Here is a 23086-nt window from a genome sequence, read left to right on the forward strand (position 1 = left end):
TATTTGAAAATAACATTCCTCAGATAAATTTATTACTTCTTTCTTGTTATTTTGGCTTATGTGTGAATAAATTGAGTGATTTCCTATCCTCACATAGTAAGTTTCAAGATTTTATGTCACTTACATTTTTACTGACCTGAGACTATGTTCAGAAGCACAACTGTTGAGGCATACAAAGTAATTGACATTTCTTTAGTCAGTAGAATTTAGATGGTAATTGCTATTACTAAGTTATTTGCTTATTAAGTAAGAAAACAGGCATAGCTATAAATGAAATCAACATTGACCAGACACAAACTGGTATTTTATGGTCTTTGAATATTTTTAGGACAGGAAAACTTCTACAGATTTGATGAAATTCTGTAAAGGCAGAAAACAATTTTCCTGAATTTGTCTCAGGCTGGAAACTCTTCAATTGGATCTCCATTGTATTTGATTTCATTTCTGTGTAGTTTCGCTCACTCAAATTTGAAAAGAGGATAGGCTAGAAGAGATAGGTACTCTACATGACTCTGGTCTGTTTACCTTTCTCCAGAAAGGTATCATTTGTTGTCAAATAATGTATTATACAGTTTCATAATCTATGTTATATCAGACTCAATATTTTGAGAATATGGTTGCATGAATGCTGAAGTACCTACTAGTCAGATTTGAGGTTGAAATCTGTGCTGTATACTCACATGTCAACTTGATACACAAGCTAGGATTATCTGAAAGGAGGAAAACACAATTGAGAAAATGCCTCCATAAGATCCAGCTGGGGATGGCCAAGCATGTTGTGAATGAGACCAAGTTTGGACTGATGGTCCTGTGTTCTATAAGAAAGCCATAAGTAGCAAGCCAGTAAGCAGGATCTCTCTATGGCTTTTGCATCAACTGCTGTTTCCAAGTTCCTGTCCTGATTTCCTACAATGATGAACCATGGTATGGAAATATAAGCCAAATAAACCTTTTCCTACCCAACTTGGTTTTGGTCATGTTTCATTGTGGCAATAAAAACCCTAAATGAGACAAAAGTCTACCTGAACTGAATAAGTCAATTGACTGAGAGATGGTCTTAATATTGAAAGAAAACACTGACAGATGCCACGTGGCATGCACAGGCCACCTTGGCTCCTCTAACTAAATTTGTACTGAGCCTTTTGTAGAAAATATAACCCAGCTGTACTTTTTGATTTATTTAACTACTAGTTGAATTCATGGGAATTGGTCTTTAAAACTGAGTGCAACTCTAGTGCCTTCACATTGTAACATTGGGAACTTTTGCATCTAAAGAACATAGACAAGGTCTCTGTCATGAGTATTAAACTCTGCCTCATAACACGGAAGCAGCAACAGACAACATGTAAAGAAATAGATGTAGTTGGGTAGCAGTAAAACTTTACAACAAAGCAACTCCAGCATGATCTGGCCTGCCATCTTGTTTCTTAAAGAACAACCAGGCAATAAGAAGTTTGGTATTCCCAAGGATCTTTCATGATGTAGCATCCACTTTACATTGTAACAAGACCACCTGAGAGATTCATAGGTTCTATCAAGCTAGAAGTGCACTGTTCTAAACTACTCTTCAAAGTGAGGTAAGTAGTCATTTCTCAGGTAGCTTGTTGAACTAAATTTGATGTTTCGGAGGCTTCATATTGGCTGGTTTCAAACTCACTGATTTCTCTATTACCTTCAAAATTATGAAGTTCTTTATCTGAGCCACCCAAATCCTCCACTTCCTATTCTCATTCTTTTCATTCTCAGATGATTTGACTCCCACCCAACCCCCAAATTCTTGTTCTGCAAAGTGTTGGCTATAGGCACTTCTCATTCTGGAGGAATGGGTGGGGTAGGTTATTTCATATATACATGTTTATGAAAGTACTCTATTCCTTCTGCTCTTGGCCCTTGGTTGTGGTGCCCAGATTTGTACCTGGCATGATTGACATGTATACAGTTTTCACTCAAGTAAGAACAACAGCACCTTTCCTTAGAAGTCTCTGTAACTATAATGAAAATTTCCTGGCCTCTGGGCTTTTGAAACTCAGTGTTTGGCCACTGCCTAATTCAACAGGACTTCTCAGCTATGGTATTATCAATAATGCAGCCAGGTAATCCTTTGTGAGTGAGGCACACTTATTGATTGTGAGATGCTTAATAGAATTGCTCGCCTCTCCTCATTTGATGCCAATAGTGTATCTCACTGCCAGTTGTAGTACCCAAAATTGTCTTCAGACATTTTTATGTGTATTCTGCAAGATAAAATTGCCCCAAATGCTCTCTACTGAATTAGTAGGATGTTGAACAATCTGTGCCTTCCCAGGTAGTCTTAATGGAACTAGAGGGCCAGGACATTTGTCTTTAGTCCCCTGCATTCTCTTCTCCAATCCACATGGCATGTTTTGCATGAATCTAAAATAACAAAAAAACAAAATCTGAGGACACACAGAACAGCACGCGTTAGCCTGCTTCTCCAGGCCATGCTCTTGAACATTACCCAGAACCCTCTCAGCATTTGTTGCCTTCTTCCAGGTGTCTCCCTGCCCTCCAGCCTGCTCCCCTTTAGGTAATAGTTCTCGTTCCATTTCTTTCTGTCTTTTTTTGTTTTGTTTTGTTTGAAATAATTTCAGGTAGAAAAGGAGGAAAATATGTCTTGTCTTTGTGGTATTTTGAGCTGGAACTACTTCTCATAAGCGAACACACAGATTAACACACAGGATTGGGAAACAAATACATCTTTATGGCTTGAGACTCTTCTTTGTAAATAATGTTTTCCTGTTGGTTAATTTTCATTATTTGGTGCATGGTGTATGCATATATATATATATATATATATATATATCCACATATGCATATGTATCTTATGAATACATCACATGATCTCTACAGCTAATGCCCAAGATTGGTGCATGGCTTGTATGGTTGGATGATATGACTGTCCTGTGAGGAGGAGCTAGCATTTACTCAGTTTGCTGTGAGTGCTGATGAACCTCCCCTGCATCCTTAGTTGGATCAAACCTAATTCATTTACTCTCCTAAGAAATACGACTGTGAATTATTTAATCATCGGAAGAGTCAGATTCAGAGATGGAGCTTTGTTTTCCGTTTGCTTACTTCCTGGATTTGTGGTATGCAGATATGCAGTTTATTCAACTGAATGCAGTAACTGTTGCCTGAGGGAATAAGTCTTGGTCAGCTGGAGAATTGACTTCAGAATATACCCCCTGAGATGCTGCATGGAACATGCCGTTTACAATTTCATTTGGATACTTCATTTTCCAGAGACATAGAGAAAGCAAAAAAGATTGTAACTAGCCTGGTGCTTCTGTTAGAACACACTGTGTCATAGTGGACTTCAGACAGGTTTCTGTCTTTGCCCTTGTGTGTGTGTATGTGTGTGTCTGTGTGTCTGTGTGTGTGGTGTGTGTGTATGTGTGTGTGTTTGGGGCATTGTGACTTTTGTACCCTTTGCAGAAACAATAATGATGCATTCAGAAGGGGGCCAACATACTTCTGATTTGTTTGTTTTGTTTGTTTTTCTTTTGAACGCCTCTTAGTCCTTTGAGAGAAAATGAGGGCAAGACCGGTAGAATATGACTAGTCTCCTAACATTTGACTGTAGATAGGTGCACATGCCTTGTTTGGACTACAACTGCCCAGCTGGACCCCTTTCAACTGCCAGACCACAGAGTTTTGTGCCTATTCAAGAAAATTGTAGCTATCTTTTTGTTTAAGTGACTATATCTCAGGATGGTTTGTCATAAGGCTGCCATTTTAGGAGAAAATCAAAAAGGCACACCTTTGGATAACTGAGTTGAATAATGGGACCTCATACTCAGGTGATCCTTTTGCTTAATGTTCAGTTTATCTTTCACTCTTCCTTGCAGAAGGTAAAAGCAAAACATTCATTACTGTAAATAGTAGCCATACTATCTGGAGTCAGGTTGCTGTAGCCATCTGTAGGACAACCACTTTTAAGCTATACCACCTTTGGTGGGGCAATTGCATTGGCCTAGGTATTAATTTCCCAAGGGCATGTATTAGAAGGGATTCTGCCATCCATCAGAGTATACACATGAGGCCGTTGTTTAAAGATCAAGGCTGTGGTACTATAAGCCTCTAGAGTCTGGGAGGCAGTCCAATAACCCAGGGCCCTTTCCTCTGCTCGCTGGGCCAAATGGAGCCAGAATCTACAGGGGATTCTTTTCTCCAGGGAGAGGTCAGAGCATTTCTCTGTGGAAAGCAGTCCTCAATCCCTTTGGTCATGACCAAGCCAGTGTTGCAGAACCAATTAAGGCACTTAAGAACTATCAGCGAAGAAATTGACCTAGGGGGCCTGCCAGAAAGTCTCTCACCCTAAAATGCATCCCTTTAATCCCACTATCCTTTTGTTGACCAAGGGTCAAAAGCTGGCCATCTAGCAGCATCTGCAGAGATAAACATAGAGTACTTTCCAGTACAACTGTCAATCAATGGCATTCTTTACAGTTTCCATTTGTTTCTTTGTAAAATGGGGTATGTTATTAGGACTGTGTGAGGACTACACAAGGTAATGCATGCAGAAATCTTGCTACAAGTGAGTCCAAATTATGAAATAATTTTTAAAAAGCACCTACTGCTGTTACTTATTAAACAATGGACTCCCACTGAAAGCCAGGCACCTTCTTTGAGCTTCTACATGACTATTCTCCAAGCCAAACTGCCACCATTGTCAGGTATTTGGCTGGTCCTGCTTGCCTAAGGTCACCACTGCCGGGCTTTTGTTTATTAATGATTATTAACATTCCTTCTTTGCAAGAGGGTTGAGGAGGATTATGGAACTCTCACCTGAGTATCCAGCTAACCATACCAACTGCCAATTTTATGCACTTCTGCCCTAATTCATGTGTCCCCAACAGTCTTGGGGCAAGGCTAGAGGATATAGTTGGGGAAAATGAGGGGAGAGAATGTCCATCTACGTAGACATTGGGGCATCTAATGACTGCTGAGTTTAGACCTATCAGTATGCTATATTAAGTTCACTCATGTACCTACTGGTAACTTCTCAGCCATTGTTCTATAACTGTCTGGTTCCCCAGAGTGAACTTGGAATTGATCCTGTGTCTGTTGTTGAGACCTGGTAAGGAATGGTAGTTGTTGGGTATTCCCAAGGGAAGGAATTTTAGCAACCAAACTCTGTCTAATTATGCCTCGGTTTCTTCAAATCAGGGAAACAAAGGTCAGTCTCATCTTATCATTATGTCATTAATAGTTTTAATTGAACTTACGTACCCAAGCCCAACTGAGTGTACCAATATATTACAACCAAGTTTTGCAAGTTAGGATCCAGTAGTCTAAACAGGAGGAATATCTACTTTTATTTACTTTCTTGTCCCAAGAGAACAATCTATAAGAGTTTAGATAATTTAGGTAATTTGCATCATTAATAAGCAAACTTCAGTAAACAAACAAAAGGGACCTGAAGGTTGAGACAAACTCTTGAGAGCAGATTGAGAAATTTCAACATTAGAAGTCATAATCAGAAAAATAAATATGTCTTTTTTTCTTTTATTGGATATTTTCTTTATTTCAATTTCAAATGATTTCCCTTTCCCGGTTTCCCCTCTGGAACCCCCCCATCCCACTCCCCCATCCCCCCACTCCGTGCCTCCATGCCAGTGCTTCCCCACCCATGCACTCCCTCCCATCTCCCCACCCTGGCATTCCCCTACACTGGGGCATCAAGTCTTCACATGACCAAGAGCCTCTTCTCCAATTGATGCTTGACAAGGCCCATCCTCTGCTACACATGCAGCTGAATTCATGGCTTGCTCCTTGTATACTCTGATTGGTGGTTTAGTCCCTGAGATCTCTGGGGTATCTGGTTGGTTGATATTGTTGTTCTTCCTATGGGGGTGCAAACCCCCTCAGTTACCTCAGTCCTTTCTCTAACTCCTCTTTTGGGGACCCCATTTTCAGTCCAATGGTTGGCTGCGAGCATCTGCCTCTGTATTTGTCAGGCTCTGGCAGAGCCTCTCAGGAGACAAGTATATCAGGCTCCTGTCAGCATGCACCACTTGGCATCCCCTATAGTGAATGGTTTTGGTTACAGCATGTGAGATGGATCCCCATGTGTGGCAGTCTCTGGATGGCTTTTCCTTCAGTCTCTGCTCCACACTTTTGTCTCCTTATTTCCCCCTTTATCTTGTTTCTCCTTCAAAGAAGTACCGAACCGTCTGTACTTTTGTTGTCCATCTTCTTGAGCTTCATGTGGTCTGTGGTTAGTATCTTGGGTAATTTGCGCTTTGGGGCTAATATACACTTATCAGTGAGTGCATACCATGTGTGCTCTTTTGTGATTGGGTTACATCACTCAGGATGATATTTTCTAGTTCCAGCCATTTGCCTAAGAATTTCATGAAGTCAATGTTTTGAATAGCTGAGTACTACTCCATTATATAAATGTACCACACTCTCTGTATCCATTCTTCTGCTGAAGGGCATCTGGGTTCTTTCCAGCTTTTGGATATTATGAATAAGGCTGCTATGAACATAGTTGAGCATGTGTCCTTCTTCAGCAAATCCTACTGACATGCGCCACCACAACCAGCTCATGTGTCCTTATATGTTGGAGCATCTTTTGGGTGTTTGCCTAACAGTGGTATAGCTGGGTACTCAGGTAGTGGAATGTCCAACTTTCTGAGGAACTTCTAGATTGATTTCTAGAGTGATTGTACCAGCTTGCAATCCCACCAACAATGGAGGAGTGTTCCTCTTTCTCTCCATCTTTGCCAGCATCTGCTGTCACCTGAGTTTTTGATCTTAGCCATTCTGACTGGTGTGAGGTGGAATGTAGCCCAGGCTACCCTTGAATTTACTACATACCCAATCCTGCACTTGGAGTCCTGACCCTCATTCATCCACCTCCAAAATACTTGGATTACAGTCATGTATTATCATGCCCAGCTTTGAGAAAATAGTATCTGTAGAGTTACTTTGGTGGCCAGGCTTTTATGTGGGCCAGAAACCATTGGTGATTATTGCTTTTTCCTTGGGTGGACAAAGTTGAGATGTCATCAACTTACACTGAAAAACAAGAAGATACAAAGCTCCTTTTACCTCGGATGCAATGTTGGTACCACTCATAATCATAGTGCCTTAATCCCCATCCTTCTGTAGGTGGTTTGGACTCCCTTGACTTATGTAGATATGTACCCATAGGTGTTGAATCCTGAGCAGAGGATGCACACAGCCTGTGGAAACAACCCTATGATAGGAGAAGGACCATGATTCAAAGCAGGAATTGCCACTTGTGATTTGTAAATGGACAGAGAGCAAAGTTACAGTCTATTATTACAGCTACTTGTATCTGTCATTGGTTTTTGTATGAACGCAGCCATAGGCAATATGCATGTTATCCAATAAAACTTTATTTGTAAAGTGGGACAATGGATTTTGACCCTCAAGTTTGAGTTTACTGAACCATGAGTTGACAGTAACAAAACTCATCGGTTTGTCAGTAACAAAACTCATGGGTTTGTAAGGGATAACAGAAAAATCTGGTAGGAGTTTTTAATTTCTTTGGTTGTTGTTTTGATTTTTGATAGCTGGTAGCATTCCCCAGTACAGGCTGGACTAGAATTTCATATGCAACATGCCTGCTTCAGGAATTTTCCAAACACAAGACTGTCTTGTTCACTTTGTCCCTAAAATGATACAACACAGTTATTAACCTCAATGGAGCACCATCAGAGAAACGTTTAAGAACATAATAATTGTATTACAATGAAGAGTGTCTCCAGAAACTAAAGAAGTATCATTCACGATCAGTGCAAAGTTAGGAAGGCTATCAAATATGTATGCATTTCTATCAGAATCATCCTTACATATGAGATATAATTGCTTGAATATGAAACATCTTTCATATCATCATGTGTTTCAACACAGAATCCTCACCTGGTAGAGCTCCACTGAATTCAACATTTGGCCTTTAAATGAAGCCTAAGTGAGGAAAGGGGCTACTGGGAGAGGGTATACACTACATGGTTTTAATATAGCCTTATTTCTAGTCCAAGCTCTCTCTTTGTTTCCTGGGTATCTAAGATGTGAGGAGTTCCAAACACATTTTTTTCCCATCCTAAATTTTATTGTGCCTTCCTCACCATGATAGACTGTGTCCTCTCAAATGGGAGCCAGAAGAAATCCTCTCTCACATTGTGTCTTGTGAAGTGTTTATTTGATCATAGTTATAATAAAAGTTATGGATATGTAAGGTTACTTTAACTCAAAGAAACAATGGCATCCATCTAATTTAGTTATTCTTTTCAAGAAACATTAATAGATACTGAATTTCTCTAGTGATTTGCCAGGAATAGTGTCTGAGGCAGGAGGATTGTGGATTGTGATTTCAGATCCAGCCCAGCTACACAGTGAGGTTTGTCTTATCAAAAGAGAGAGGGGGAGGGGACTTTTTAGTAGCAAAGCGAATATTGAATATCGTTTAATAAATGTAATGTTTCAACATTAAAAGTAAAAAGACCCAGGGAGGCATATCAGTGGTTAAAATCAGTAGCAATTCTGTGGAAGACCAAGGTTGAGTTCCCAGCACATACACACACAGATGCTCACAATCACCTCTAACTCCAGGTCCAGAGAATTCAGCATCCTCTTCTGACCCTCTGAGCACTATACAGATACATGGGTATGAACATACATGTAGATTAAACTCCCGTATACATAAACGTTTTTAAAAATTAATGAAAAATCTAAAAAGATAAGAATTGGTAACTTAAAGAGCATCTGTATGGGGGAGAAAGTTTGGCGTTTTATCCTGCCATTTAGTATTCGTGGATTTCAAACAAGCCTGAGAAAATATAGCTCAATAAATCTAAGGAAATGTGTGTATTCATCAAGTCTACTCACTAGGTATTCCGGAGATAGATGACGTGTGGACATTTACAGAACTAAGTCACTTGCGTGTCTCTATCCAAATTAATTTCCTCCTAGGAAACAGGTAGATTGTAGTTTCTTTATTTTCACACAAACTTCAATTGGAATTAATGTTAAATTTCAGAATCTTGGGCTTGTATTAATTGAGAATACGGAAAGCAATTTTCCTCCTGGCAGTTCTTAAAAATAGAATTTTTAAATTGCTTAGCAACATAATTTACCATTTACAGATAAAAATAAAAGCCATTAATTGGACCTCTTTTCTGTTTGGTTTTTCTTGAAGAGTTTACCCTTAGAACACTGCATCACAAAGCAAGGTGCCCTTGCAGCTTGAGAGCAACATATGGACTCAGAGTAAATACAATCCCTATTAAGTTCCCTATTTTATATGGAGTACCAATACTGCCAGGCATTTTAAGTACCCTCAAATTGTCAACCCCTAATGTGTGCTTTCCCATCGAACTAAAGAACCATAGTATATTTTTTTCTAACCACAGATGTGTGCCATATTTAACGATAATTATTGTACCAAAAGTTTTAAAAGTGTTAAATTTTCTACTTCATTTAAGGATAAACATCTGTTTGTTTTCAAATTGAAATAAATCCTATGAATCCCAGAAAAAGTGACATTTTTATGAGCCATGTGCACAAACTCCAGAAATTGGCTAATTTTCAACAATTATTATGGACAGGCAATTATGTACTTGAAATTTTGCAAGCATATATGATTCATTACCTGAGGTTCACTGAACATTCTACATTTCAAATGTTTTATAAGGCAGCAGCTGCTAGCATATGTTTCTGTTTGGGCTCTTCGTTCAAGATGAAAGTTAACTGAATTTCAACCAAAGTAGAAAAAGCCACAGTTTTTATTATGAGAAAAGTGTGTGTGTGTGTGTGTGTGTGTGTGTGCGTGTGTGTGTGTGTGTGTGTGTGTGTGTGTGTGTGTGTGTATTAATATGTATGGGTGTTATGCCTGCATGTATTCCTCTGTGTGATATCTATGTCTAGTGCATGGAAGACCATAAAAGGGCATCACATCCCCTGACACTAGAAGTGCAGGTGGTTGACAGCTGAGATGTAGAGATTGAGAATGAAATCCTGCAAAAGTGGCCCATGCTCTTAATTGCTAAATCATCTCTCAAGCTCCATAACCTTTCTCTTTCTTTATTAAATACAGGTTCTCATTATGTAGCTCACGCTGAACTTGAATTTACTATGTAGCGCAGGGTTCCTTAGAACTTCCAGAGATCCTACTTGCCTTTGTCTCCTAGTTACCGGGATTAAAGGCATGTGCCACCATGCCTAATGGGAAAAAAAAAGCATTTGACAAATAACTGTGCTAACAAAAAGAATTTTCATCTGTCCAAGTGATTGGGAAAGGAAACACTTCAAGGATAAAGTATAACTATTTGTGAGAATTAAATCTGAGATTATAACTTAATCTTGGTGTACTATATTCCTTTTGCCAAATTCAAGGTTGTATTTCGGTAAACTTGTCGATATAACTTCCTAGAAGAAAGGTGAGACTCATGATCCTTCCTTGTATAATTTAAGAAGCCAAGCAGACAAAACCTTTGGGGTGAAATTTAATTACAATTGAGAAATCTTTGTGACATGTGTACGTGGTTAGAGTCAACAAATGTAGGCCTATAAAGTTGGTCATGGTGGTTATCTACAAATATATTTTTTTGGGGTTGGAAACCGTAGTGATACCTAGTTTCAAGAACATAGGTATAGGAGTTGGGGAGATGGCTCCATGGTCAACAGCACTTGCTGCTCTTGCAGAGAACTCTGGTTCAGTTTTCCCAGCACTATGTAGTGTCCCACAGCCATCCTTAACTACAGGGGTTCTGACCCTATTCTCTATCATCTATGAGTACTAGGCACACACATGATGGGCATTCCTACATGCAAAACTGACATGCATAAATTAAAATTAATAAATCTTTAAGAAAATACAGTTGGTAGATATGTTTCCTCAGATCGTTAGATAATGGACTCTCCTGACAAGATACATAAGGTACAACTACAGTCTGTGCTTTCATGTTCTCTGCTCCCAGGAATATGCCCTTTGCGTGTTTATACGTATAGTAGAATGGATAATACTACCATGTACTCTTATAGGACATGGTAGAAAGTGCCATCTCCTTTTAGAAGCTTTAATTTATATATTATTGTGTTATTATTATCATCTTTCAGTGCAAAGTATGTTTGACAGCAAGCTGCACCCTCAATTTTGGTCCTGCATTTTTGTTTCAGGGAAATAATAAGTCTGCATTAAAATAGTTTAAACATATGAACTATCACTCATAATTAAATCTGCATGCAAATGGAATTACTTCCAGCTCTCCTCCCCCTCCCTGTGTTTTTTTCAGATAAATGTAAAGATCAAGGCATATGTCTGGTACCAGAAATCAGTGTTTGTTAATAGTCTGCATTGGTGGTGGTACAGTGTTTCTTAATATTGGTAGTGTTAAGTACTAGGAGAGTACTGAATGCTGTGCAATAATATTCCAAGTCTGTACTTGATATCAATCATGTATTCTTCAGAAGTGTTTCCCCATCTTTTCACAAGTCTTTCTCCTATGTACACAGAAAAGTGGTATCTGCAATACTCCTATTAGTGGGTTAATAGACCACTTCTATAGAGATATGTAACTGCAAAATTAGTTTTGATCCTTGTGCTGATTAACTAAGGATTCTAATTCTTCAAATGCAATGTGGGGTAGACATGTATTGTATATCTGCTACGTTCCAGCTATTTCATGGGGTAGAAACTGCCCTCAAGAAGCCCCAGTCTGCAAAGAATAAGAGATACAGAACAACTTTAGTATGCCTCAGATACACATCTAGGTAGGACAGTGCGGTCAAGGAACATTTTGCAGGTCATAAAGTTCCATACCTGTTTCACTTGCAGACAACTCAAGGAGTTGATTCTGCTCTTGTGCAGCAGAACTATATGTGGACTTGGAGCTTGGGTAAGGTTTGCTGCCTTCTTAAAGCCCTTATAGTTTTCTAAAGTTATTTTTCAATTGTTTCTATTTACATGTGCGTGTATGTATTGTGTGTGTGTGCATGTGTGTGTGTGTGTGTGTGTGTACACATGCACTTGTAGATTTTTGTACAACTTGAAGTAATTGCTTCTCTCTTATTATCATGCGAGTCCCAGAAATTGAACTCTGTCACACTGATCAGCAAGTGCATTTACCTGTTGAGCCATCTTCTTGACTACAAAGATGGTTGTGTGGAGTGCAATGATTATTCTACTCTAAAATATCAAAGTATCTTATAGAAAGAAGTCTCTGTCCCTTAGATCCCAAGTCTGTCCTCCAATATAAGAACTAACCATGTCTGATCCTGCCATCATTCTGAAATCAGAGATAGGGTACCCTCAGAATTCTGCGGGCATAGATTCCAAGTCTGTCTTATTCCTCCATTAAGATACTTTGGCTAGCATTCATAATTCTATTCTACCAGAAGGATGAGTGCTCACATTCCAGCTGCTTCCACAGTCACCCTTTCTTGTTCTCACTTTCTCTATTGGATTGTGCTAAGTGATGAAGCTGCACTATCACAGGTTCCCTTCAAATTGTTTGCAGTCAACTCTAACATTATGAGTTTCTTGCCTTAGTCACCTCACTTGCATATCTAATTGGTACAAAGTCATTGGCTACAAAGTTATTCAGAGGAACCAGTTGACTTGCTTAAATGTGCATCTTGACACAGATGTCATTGTTTGGTTAGGGTTTCAAATAGAAAAGCTCTAGTGTCCCATGAACTAGTTGCCAGAATTTCCAAACATTGTTCATTGTTTCTAATTTTTCTCAGTTTAAAATGGAAAAACAAGGCAGAGACTAAAACAATGGCCCATCTTAATTTCAATCAGAGTCAAGGGCATCTTCAAATTTGAAGGTTTTAATAATACATCATACGTTGTTTCATCTCCATCTACTGTAGCCAGTGGTGCACACAAGCCATTTCAGAGTCTAAATGTCAGTGGGAACGTTATTAGAGTCCTAAAAGTTCTTTGTATCTAGCAGTTGGTACCCCTGCTAGTGGTTGCGTGAATATTACTAACAGCAGTGGTCTTGTTAATGCTCATCCAGGGAGCCCTGCTCTTGGAGAATTATGTCTCTCTTTGGGGCCTCCTCAAGTAATAATGAGGATTTGGATTCATAGAGCTGAATTCTGTCTTTCCTGTCCCAGACCCTTCTTTGAAGAGGAAATATTTGCCAGCCAGGGCTAGGAGAACACATCTTTCCTGAAACTGGTGCCCAGAAAAGTGTCTTGTACATAAATATTCTTAGAGTCCCATCAGTTAGCATACAGACACTGTGCAGGGAACTGTAATATTTTGCACTTGTAGACTGATCTCAGAAGAAAGGCCAAGCTCTCTTTCCCTATACCAACTTGGATGGACTTTTGAAAACTAACAACGTTTTGGATTTAGATCAACAAACTAATCCCATGCTGAGTCCGAAAGGGCACACAGCTGGTAGAGGAAAAAATGCCCAAATTCAAAGCCAAGATTTTTTTCCCCTTTTTGGCTTCATGGACAGAAAGAGGGTTCAAAAGGGTGAACATTGTAGCTGTGACTGTTCTGAGTTTTTGTAGGATATAGCAATGGATTGAACCTAAGAGATAAAGAATATGTAAGAAGAGCAGGGTTAGACTTTAGAGTAATGGGAAGCATGGGGAGCATCATTTGCATGGGACTCAATGCTAGAAGATGTTGTGCATGTGCATGTGGGTGTGCGTGAATTTATTTCTTTTCTCATTTCTTTGACCCTCACAAGAGGAAGCAACTTAAAGGATGAAGGGTTTACTTTAAGTTTCAGTTTTATAGAATACAATCTATGATAGTAGGGAAGACCTGGACATGGGGGCATAAGACAACTAACTGGTCAGAGTCAGGAAGCAGAGAAAAATGAATGCTAATTCCTCATTTCCTTTTGATACAGTCCAGTTGTCATGCCCATGGAATGATGTCACTCAGATTTACAACAGGCTTTTTTTTTTCCAACTCAATCACCTGAAGTACAAAATCTCTCACAGACGTATCCAGAGTTATATCTCTTGGATGATTGTAGATCACACTTATATTATCACAGAGGGGATGACAAGTGGATAACAGAAAGAGGACAGGCTGTAAGAGGCCAGCATATGCCAAATACCTTGAAGCACTGAAAATCTGCCAACACTTTGACCAATAAGAAAGCAATTGGAGCAATTAAAATGCAAATAAGTGAAGGTTATCATTAAATCCATGCCTCAATATACGTTTCTTGCCTCATGATTAATTCTGAAATTAAAGATCGTCTTTCTGTGGGCAAGTATTCATTAGCAATACTATTCTGTTAATGTTTATCTGTTAGTTAAATATCTTTCCAACTGAAAAGAAAAATCACAAAAATTGAAATCATCATCATTGACCCTATCCAGAAATACTGGGCCATATGGATGGAGTTGTCAATAAAGAACCCAGACAGAAGCCACAAATATCTTCCTAGAAAAAATAGAGTTAGGTTTAAGAGGAATGCATAAATTCTAGGATTATGTTATGTCACATTGTAAGTGTCTTTAGAGAAAATTTGTTCAGGATATGGGTTTAAGGTAAAGAAACTGTCATGACCACATCTGCCTTTGAGCTTAATGACTATGCAAGGGCTTTATAATAGTTGCTCATAAGCTCAGCTCAGATTAGCACAGCAGTAGATCAGTGGGTATGATGAATGAAAGTCAATCAGGACAACTGGTTAAAGTAGTTCATTATGGTTTTATTGCTTTTCTGATATGACATGGGTGTTAGGTTCTTCCTTTACAACAAAGTTTTCAGGACGTGTGTGTGTGTGTGTGTGTGTGTGTGTGTGTGTGTGTGTGTTCTGAATGTTCATGTGTATGTGAGTACATGAGTATATGCATATGCATTGGAGGCTAGAGAACAATGAATATTATCCTCAGGAACTACATTCAATTCATTCAGGACAGGTTCTGACTTTTGGCTGGAGCATCTCATCCATGTATCCCGTTATCTCTGCCTTCGTTTATCCATTGCAAAAGTTTAATTCCACCTTTCCTTGGTATCATTCTTCTTGACCAACTGCAATTTTATGGTAGTACTTCAATGTGCTTCTCCAATCAAGCTTTCCACTCATGGCACATAAGGCCTTAGTTCTTAGATGGCCGATTATGCTACAGTGTATGGTACAGGCTGATTGATTGCACAGTGCTTAGTGTGTTCTGAAAGTTATCCATCCCACAGAGTTCATATTTTTTCAGTGAAAGAGAATATGACGTTTTTAATACTCAACAGTTTTTAAGACATGACATGTTATTTGTATGTACATTTCGTTACAGCAAAAGGTCTATAAATATTGGCAAAGAATAAAGAAAGAAACTGGACTTCTATGAGAGAGGAGAGGTGGATAGGCATTTGGGAAAAGTAAATATTGGTTTTTATTTGAGGAGGAAATTGTTTGGCAAAATGGACAATGACTATATTGAACACTGTAGAACAACTTGGGCTATGAAAAAAAAGCAATTTCTGTTCTGAAGGGTGTCTAGAAACTGTGCTTTATCTGAGATACATATGTGAAGACTGATCTTGATAAGTCGGCCAGTATCTCCTAACTTCAAAATATCTGTACTCTCAAGCACTGGGAATTGAAATATGTATGGTCTCACACATACTAGGCAAGTACTCTGACACTGAACTATATTCACAGCCTTATACTTTAGTAAGACAAGGTCCACACTATTTTTCTTCTCTGAATTTCTTGCATTTTATAGTTTTAAAACCCTTTTTATAAACTAATATTTTTTGACATCTTGTTCGTTTGCACATTTAAGAGTTCTGTTATTCACATCCACATTGAAATCTAGTAGGCCCTAAACCCTTCTGACCACTGTGTTTTACTTTGCCTTGTGAAATTGTCATGTGAAATTGCCATCATAGTCAAGCTGAGCAGCAATTTCAATGGTCAAACTGTTGCCTAGAGAACTAGACCTTATTTTCAGGTGCAGTCAAGCCATCACCTACAGGCTACAACTGCTTCAGTGTAGCTATGAATGTAGCCCAACACAAAATTATAAACTTCTTGATCATTATTAGATATTTTAAATCTTTATGTGTGTGCATATGTGTTTGAATGTGTGTGTGCATTGATTTGTATGAGTGTAGGTATTAGCATGCTAGAGCATATGTGTAGACACCAATGATTGGATACATTTATTAGTCCACTTTCTACCATGTTTCACAGAGGTACTTTCCCACTCTTTTTGCAACCCTAACCTGCCTTAACAGCTTCCAGGGATTCTTCTTTCTCAGCCTCTCAATTTCTCATAGGGGCTCTGAGATTATAGATACATGCTAACCTGTCCAGTTTTAAGGAAGTTCTGGGATTTGAACTCAGGTACCCATCCTTGAGCATTACGTACTTTACATACTGAGCCATTGCTCCAAACACAAAACATTATTAGATTTTTCCCTTGTAACCTGACTACTCTGTTCTATGTCCTTTGTAGGTGGCAATTATATTATTATATTAGATATTATAATATTATAATAGTGAAAGGTTAGACAGGAGCTAGTGCATAGTTTACCCCCAAAACAGTGTGAACCTCTCATTAGTGAGTTTCAGGATCTAGTTCTCAACTTAGATCAGTGATATAAGCTTTTGTTTTCAAGGTAATTTTTGTTTTAAAATGTGTACAACAATCTGATTCGAGGCTCTCATATTTCAAGTTTTATCAACCTCATGTTCTGTGATCAGGTCTATTCTTCATGAAGACTTGCTCTCCCAAACATCTTGTTTTATTGTCATGGCATGAATCAATATCTTAGCAATACACCATTGTAAGAAATGAACTAAAACATTGGTCAGAAAAAAAGGATACAGGGGAGGGAAGCATGAAGAAAGGTGGTCCTAGTGTGTTTGATTATTTACTTCACTGCAAAGATTTAGATTCTATTCAAATCTAAATAAATTATAATTTGATAAATGATGCTGAAGAAAAGGTCAAATTTGTTTTCCCAAACTATTATTGTTGTTGCTGTTATTATCATTAACATACACCATTTACTGAGTATTTGTTATTTTTCAGGCACTCTGCTGTTTTATGAGACAGGCATTAGTGTCCCCACTTACAGTTCAGGAAACTGAGGCACAGAGCAGTTCAGTGGCATGAGGTCACACAGCTGGTAAGTGACAGCTCCAAGGCTTGAACTCTGTCTGACCCTTACTTTTAAGCTTTCATTTCTTTATTCCATTCGCTTCTACTGGTTGGATTTTATGATTGTCCCTCACATCACTTTGTGTCCTTTTCATGTCTCCAAACAGTGCAGTGACCAGGCCTTGATTCAAGAGGCTTTTAGGTCATGTCCCCTTTCTGATATATTGATGGGTTTTCAAAATAAAAATAAGAATGTTGTGGGCCTTCAGAATTAAGGCTGGAAGGCCACATAGAATTGCTTTCTGCCCTTATTATATAAAAACAAAAATAAATAAATAAAAAACAATGAATTATCAAAAGGTAATGTTACCTCTGTATTTTGGTGAATCTGTTTCCTTAGAACTGACTTTCAGTATAATAAAACTTGACGTTTGTCAAACTAAAGCAAACATTCATGAATTATGTCACGGGCCACTTACAACTTACTTTGTAATAGTATATACTTGGGCTTAGGTACATTACAATGCTTCTCTCTCTCTCTCTCTCTCTCTCTCTCTCTCTCTCTCTCTCTCTCTCTCTTCTCTCTCTCTCTCCCCCAGGAGTATTTATTTTATTTTTCTTTTATTGAAAATTTTTTTCTAAGCAATATATTCTAGTTTCAATTTCCCCTCCCTCTAATCATCCCAGTTCTTCCCCTCCCCCATCCCATATGGATCTATACCCTCTCAATCTTTCTTTAGAAAACAATAAGGAATCTAAAGGGCAATAATAAAATAATAAAGATAAGACAAACAAATTGGAGTAGGACAAAACAACCAAAAGAAAAAAGGAGCCTAAGGAAAAGCACAAGAAACACATGGAGATGCAAATATACAAATTCACACCTATGGGTCCCATTAAAACATAAAACCAGAAGCCATAATATATACACTAAAGCTAAAAAACCAATAAGGTATTCTGACTTAATATTATGAGGCAAAGAACCCCTGAAACTATTATCGAGCTCATTTTCTGTTGGTCATCTACTGTTGGTCATGGACCCTACTCTTTAAAAAGTGGTTGGTTTTCCCAGTGAGACTACTTTGGAGAAAACTGCTTTTTTCATTTGCAAGTGTCTTTTGGTTAAAGATAGCCTCTGAGTTGGAAATGAGGACATGTTTCCACTTCTTTCAACTCTAAAATCCAAGCTAGTACAGACCTATGCTGGCCCTGTGCATGTTGCCGCAGTCTCTGTGAGCTACATATGTGCACCAGGATTTTAAGTACAGGCTGGTTACATGGGTCACAACTTTACATAAAAGAGCAGAAAATTCAAATCCAGGCATCATGATCTTTACCCATCCCTTTGTTGGGGTCAATGGAGGTTATTTGATTCTAGCCATGATGCCTTATAATGATAGGAATTGAAAGGTCTATCTCCTGTGGTAGAGTGCTAGACCAGTATTCATGAAGCCCTGGAGTTTGATAACAGTCACAGTTATATATATATATATATATATATATGTATATGTGTGTGTGTGTGTGTGTGTGTGTGTGTGTGTGTGTGTGTGTAGCACAAGAGTGGGGGAGGCAGAAAAACTTGAAGTTTAAGGCCATGCTAAGCTTCATACCTAGTTTGAGGCCAGCCTACAACATGAGTCTTTTTTTAATGGGACCTGGTTATAGATGGCAACTTTATCTACTATGTGCCCCAAAATTAGAGACTGGTAAAGCTCTAGCAAGCTGAGGAAATATTTGGGAAAATATCTGAGGCAGAAGAACAGGAAGAAACTACTTATAGAGCAGATCCAGGTCATTCTTGTAGGGATGCTATATATCTTAAGAACTATAGTTAATAAGAAAGTAATGCTCAAATTGTAGAGACTCACAGAACCAAACCAGAACAAGTTGATTTTCATGTAACATGAACAGTACACCCACTTTACATATGTTATTTCCTTACAGTGAAGCCATGCGTCATTATAACCACTTACTTTATATTGTAGAGTGGAAAAGCAAATATGAACTTTCTTAGAGCACGCAGCAAGAATGAGGTAGAATTTAGCTTTGGATCAAGAAAGACTGGGTCTGGAGTCTATAGCTTTTACTTGCTATGTATCGTGCAGTGGCGCTTCCACTCTGATTGAGCTTGAGGGCCATGCATACCAACCTCATGGAGAAAAGATGAGAGTCTTAGAGATGATAGACTACTGAATCATTTTCCCTGGCTACACTAGAGATGGCCAACAGGTATGGGAATATGGGATCAGGGAACTGAGTAAGCTTGAGGGGAGACAGATCAATGAGATGGGGATGAGATATGGAAGTAGGAGCTCACGGCCAAACTTCTATTTGTTACTAATTGCACAGTGACTTTGAACTGGAGGAATAACCCATATACTTCCATTTCCTCATTCACAGAGTGGGCCAGTGCTGCAGACTTCTTCCAAAAGGACTCATTTTGGGCCCTGCTAATTGAGAAGTGTCAGCAGATTTCCATCTGGCTGGACCCAGCAGGCCAGTGGGAAATCTGGGTCTAGAACTCAGAAAAGAGGTCAAGGTTATGAACATCCAGGAATGTGAAGGGAGCTATTGTTAAGTGGGAGAGGGGGTTATAGAGTTGGGAGGAATATCCAGAGGGGATGGAAAGCAAAGAGAAGAAGGCAGATTAAAGAAAGAGCAGAACCATCTGCCTGCTCCTGCAAAGTGCCCAGGATTGATAAGGAGAATGCCAGAGTTTATTGCAGTTTGTATGGCCATTGTTTTGTACATTTGAGGATGAGTGAAGTTGTCGCTGACCTCTTTCTACACATCAGTGTCTTTTACCTACACATGCTTCATCCCATATCATGGTAGCAAACCCTAATGATGCTGATCTGTTGGTTTTCTACATTTGTTGTTTCTTTGGATGAAATGACGTTAGTGTCAAGACCTCAACAACACCTCCTTTTTAAGTTCATGTACAAAGCCTAAACTCAGCTTTCCCTGCAGTCCCTGTGTGCCTAAGTCATCTTCATTCATAAGGAACATTGTATCTTTCCAGAGAAAGTACAGTGTTGTTTGACACTGTATACATATATTTAGTCTCTTAATTTAATGTGGAATTCTAAAGCATAGTATATGACTAATGTTAAGAGTGACTGCCCAAAACGGGCTCAGAAATGGCCTGTGTTTGTGCCTTATTCATTTTGTCTTTCTATGAAGTCTCTTAGTACAGATCATCCTGACAATCTGGGTTGTTTACTCTTGCCTGAAGGCTTACCTCAGTAGGGTGTGCCATTAAAGAAATCACAAATGCAATCCTAAGAGCCCTTGCAAAATAATTTCGGATTTTCCTGAAGGTCTTGAAGACCTGTCAATATGTGGTGTTTGTGTGTCAGGGGAAAGGGGTTCTATTGTCAAATTTTCTGCAAATTCTTGGAATACTGTCCATCAATTCCCATTAGTTTCAGTAAATGTTAAAGCTCTCATTCTCATTTCTCCTCTCATCTGTTTTTCCTCTCCCTTTCCTCTGCCCACTTCTCTTTCTTCCTTGCTTCTACCCTGGCCTTTTCAGTTCCTAGTCAGCCTGCCCTCGAATTAATTAGTCTACCCTTTGATACTCAGTTTTGCTCTCTTCTCTGCTTTCTCTCCCAGATCCCTACTTGTGAGCTTTGTCAAAACCAAGCCCTGTTCCTTATTATTCACCCTCATTATGAAGTAGAGGAGGAGGGCATTTTATGATTTCCTAATACTAATTATTGAAATAGAACTCAACTTATTTCAATAAAACAAGTACAACAGTTCCTTGGACAGTGAGCATGCATTTATTTTTTTTTCTGATTTTGTACAAATTCAGTGACCATTGTAGACTAGGAAAACTAACTTCCTATGGAGTCTTTTTCTGATTTTTAAAAATATATTTATTTTCAGTAAATACAACCATATATGTACGTACAGTTTTTAGTCTTTATTAGTGTCCAAATGCTGGATGTGTCTTAGTAAGCATCTGCCTCTTCCGGTCAAGCATAGTAGGGGTGGGGGAGTAATTCCCCATCAGAAATTCTTCTTTGACCCACTCCTTTCCTAGATCACACAATATGGCAGAATAGTAATAGAAATCCCTTTAAAGATGTTCTTGATTGTATGAAGAGATTAGTTAAGCCTGGTGAAAATATGTAGGAAGGATGGTAGATGTCTTCCCAGGGGATATTCAGTGAGAGCCAATGGAAGACTGATGGGAAGATATACTGGGGAGCCAGTGAGGACACTGCATGAGAGCAAGGGGTGGACACATTCAAGAGGTCTGCTTATGAATGTCTTCACGCTTGCTCTTCCACTCAACCTCAGATTGGTTTGAGAAGGCACTCTCTTTTTTTCTTAATTTTTTTGTCACTAGTTAGAGTTTCTCTGTATTTTTCCCAATGAATCAGACTCAGGTGATGGTAGCAATGGGCTTCTCTGTGTTTGTGAACTACTGACCAAAGCTAATGATGGTGAATCTTGAACAATTGGGAAATGTATGGAATTCTCCATGTACTTGAGTTTTGTCAGCCTTTGCCAATTCCCTAGGGAATAAGTCTACTTTTTGTGCCATGGGTATGTGTTTTGTGACGTACCGGAAGACTTGGAGAATTGAGAACAAATCTCTCACTGGTTCAGCCAATTTAGTTCTACCCTGCTAATTATATACTATATTGAACACTAAATGTGTTCACATTAATAAAACACTGTCATTATTCCTAGCCTTTCAGAACACTGAAATCTATGGTATCCTTATGGTTTAGAAATATGACAAAGAGCTGTCATATAACGTTCTCTCTGAATTTATAGAAAGTATTCACTAAAGGATGAATATGTACTTCACTGATAGAAAGCTTGTCTGGTAAGCACAAAACCCCCAATTCAGTTCCTTACACTAGAAAAAAAAACTCCCCCAAGTACGTTAGTAAGCTGATTTATGAGCAAGAAGTTATTAAGAAAAATGAAGTTCCTTTACTAATTCTCTTGAGCTTTGAGTATAATTTGACTTTGGAATACATTTCTTTTAAAATGTTTTTAAATATCTGAACTCTTCTAAGAGTATGAGTGACTCACACTATTGTAGAATTTGAAACTAATTGTAGAAAAACAAACCAGTAAGAATGTATTTTCTATATTATTAGAGTCAGGATAGTTATTGTGAATGAAATTTATCATGAGTGGAATATCACAATAATTGCCAGAGAATAAAGAGTATTACTTAAGATAATAAAGTTTTGAAAGTACAAAACAACCTGAGATTTCCTTCTGAGAATGTAAATGAAGAATGGACGGCAAGACAAACACAAGCCCTTTGCCTGGATTCAGGCTCATCTTCCACTGAGTGTATATCCCTGCTGAAATGTTCCAAGGGTATACCCATCACCATATCGTTACATTTGGCAGACTCATCACCACTACAGTTAACTTTTGGGTAACTGATTCTTAATGGTATGTACATGTCTTAGTTACTGTTCAATTTCTGTGCTGAGACATTATAACCAAAGTAACTTATAGAAGGAAGCATTTAACTTCAAGCTTGATTACAGTTTCACAGTGCTAGTCTGTGATCATTATGGTGGGGAAACAGTGGCAGTCATGGCATGCACGGTGCTGGATCAACAGTGAAAAGCTTTTATCCTCACTAGTAGTGTCAGGCCTTGGGGCCTCCCCTTGAGCTGGATCGTACTTTGGGCCTGTTGCTGGACCTCTCTTTCCTTAGGCTCTTCTCCACTCATGCATCCACACCCTGGTTTTCCTTCCTTCTAAGCTATCTAAGTATCTTGGGCATTGTGAGCTTTTAGGCTAATATCCACTTATCAGTGAGTGCATACCATTTATGTTCATTTGTGACTGGATTATCCCACTCAGGATGATATTTTCCAGTTCTATCAATTTGCCTAAAAATTTCATGAAGACATTGTTTTGAATAGCTGCGTACTACTCCATTGTGTAAATGTACCACATTTTCCATATCCATTCCTTTGTTGAAGGACATATGGGTTCTTTCCAGCTTCTGGCT

At 38.7% G+C, this 23086-nt stretch overlaps 1 protein-coding gene and 1 long non-coding RNA gene across 9 annotated transcripts in view; one reads left to right on the top strand and one right to left on the bottom strand.

Annotated features, from left to right (window-relative positions):
• Frmpd4 (FERM and PDZ domain containing 4) overlaps positions 1–23086 on the top strand; it is a 642821-nt gene that overhangs the window by 214119 nt on the left and 405616 nt on the right. For 4 of the 8 annotated variants that reach the window (NM_001434013.1, XM_087599588.1, XM_087599587.1 and 1 more), the window contains 1 exon segment: positions 17017–17113. In NM_001434013.1, the coding sequence (NP_001420942.1) occupies positions 17097–17113 (17 nt within the window). In that variant the 5' untranslated portion in view covers positions 17017–17096. 8 annotated transcript variants of the gene reach the window in all.
• LOC147998191 (uncharacterized) overlaps positions 5535–23086 on the bottom strand; it is a 188087-nt gene continuing 170535 nt past the window's right edge. The window contains exon 4 of the long non-coding RNA XR_015646950.1: positions 5535–7047. This is a non-coding gene — a long non-coding RNA (uncharacterized LOC147998191). The remainder of the gene's footprint in view (positions 7048–23086) is intronic.

The sequence above is a fragment of the Rattus norvegicus genome, chromosome X (genome assembly GCF_021556685.1).
Source record: "Rattus norvegicus strain SHRSP/BbbUtx chromosome X, alternate assembly SHRSP_T2T, whole genome shotgun sequence".
Classification (NCBI taxonomy): Eukaryota; Metazoa; Chordata; class Mammalia; order Rodentia; family Muridae; genus Rattus; species Rattus norvegicus.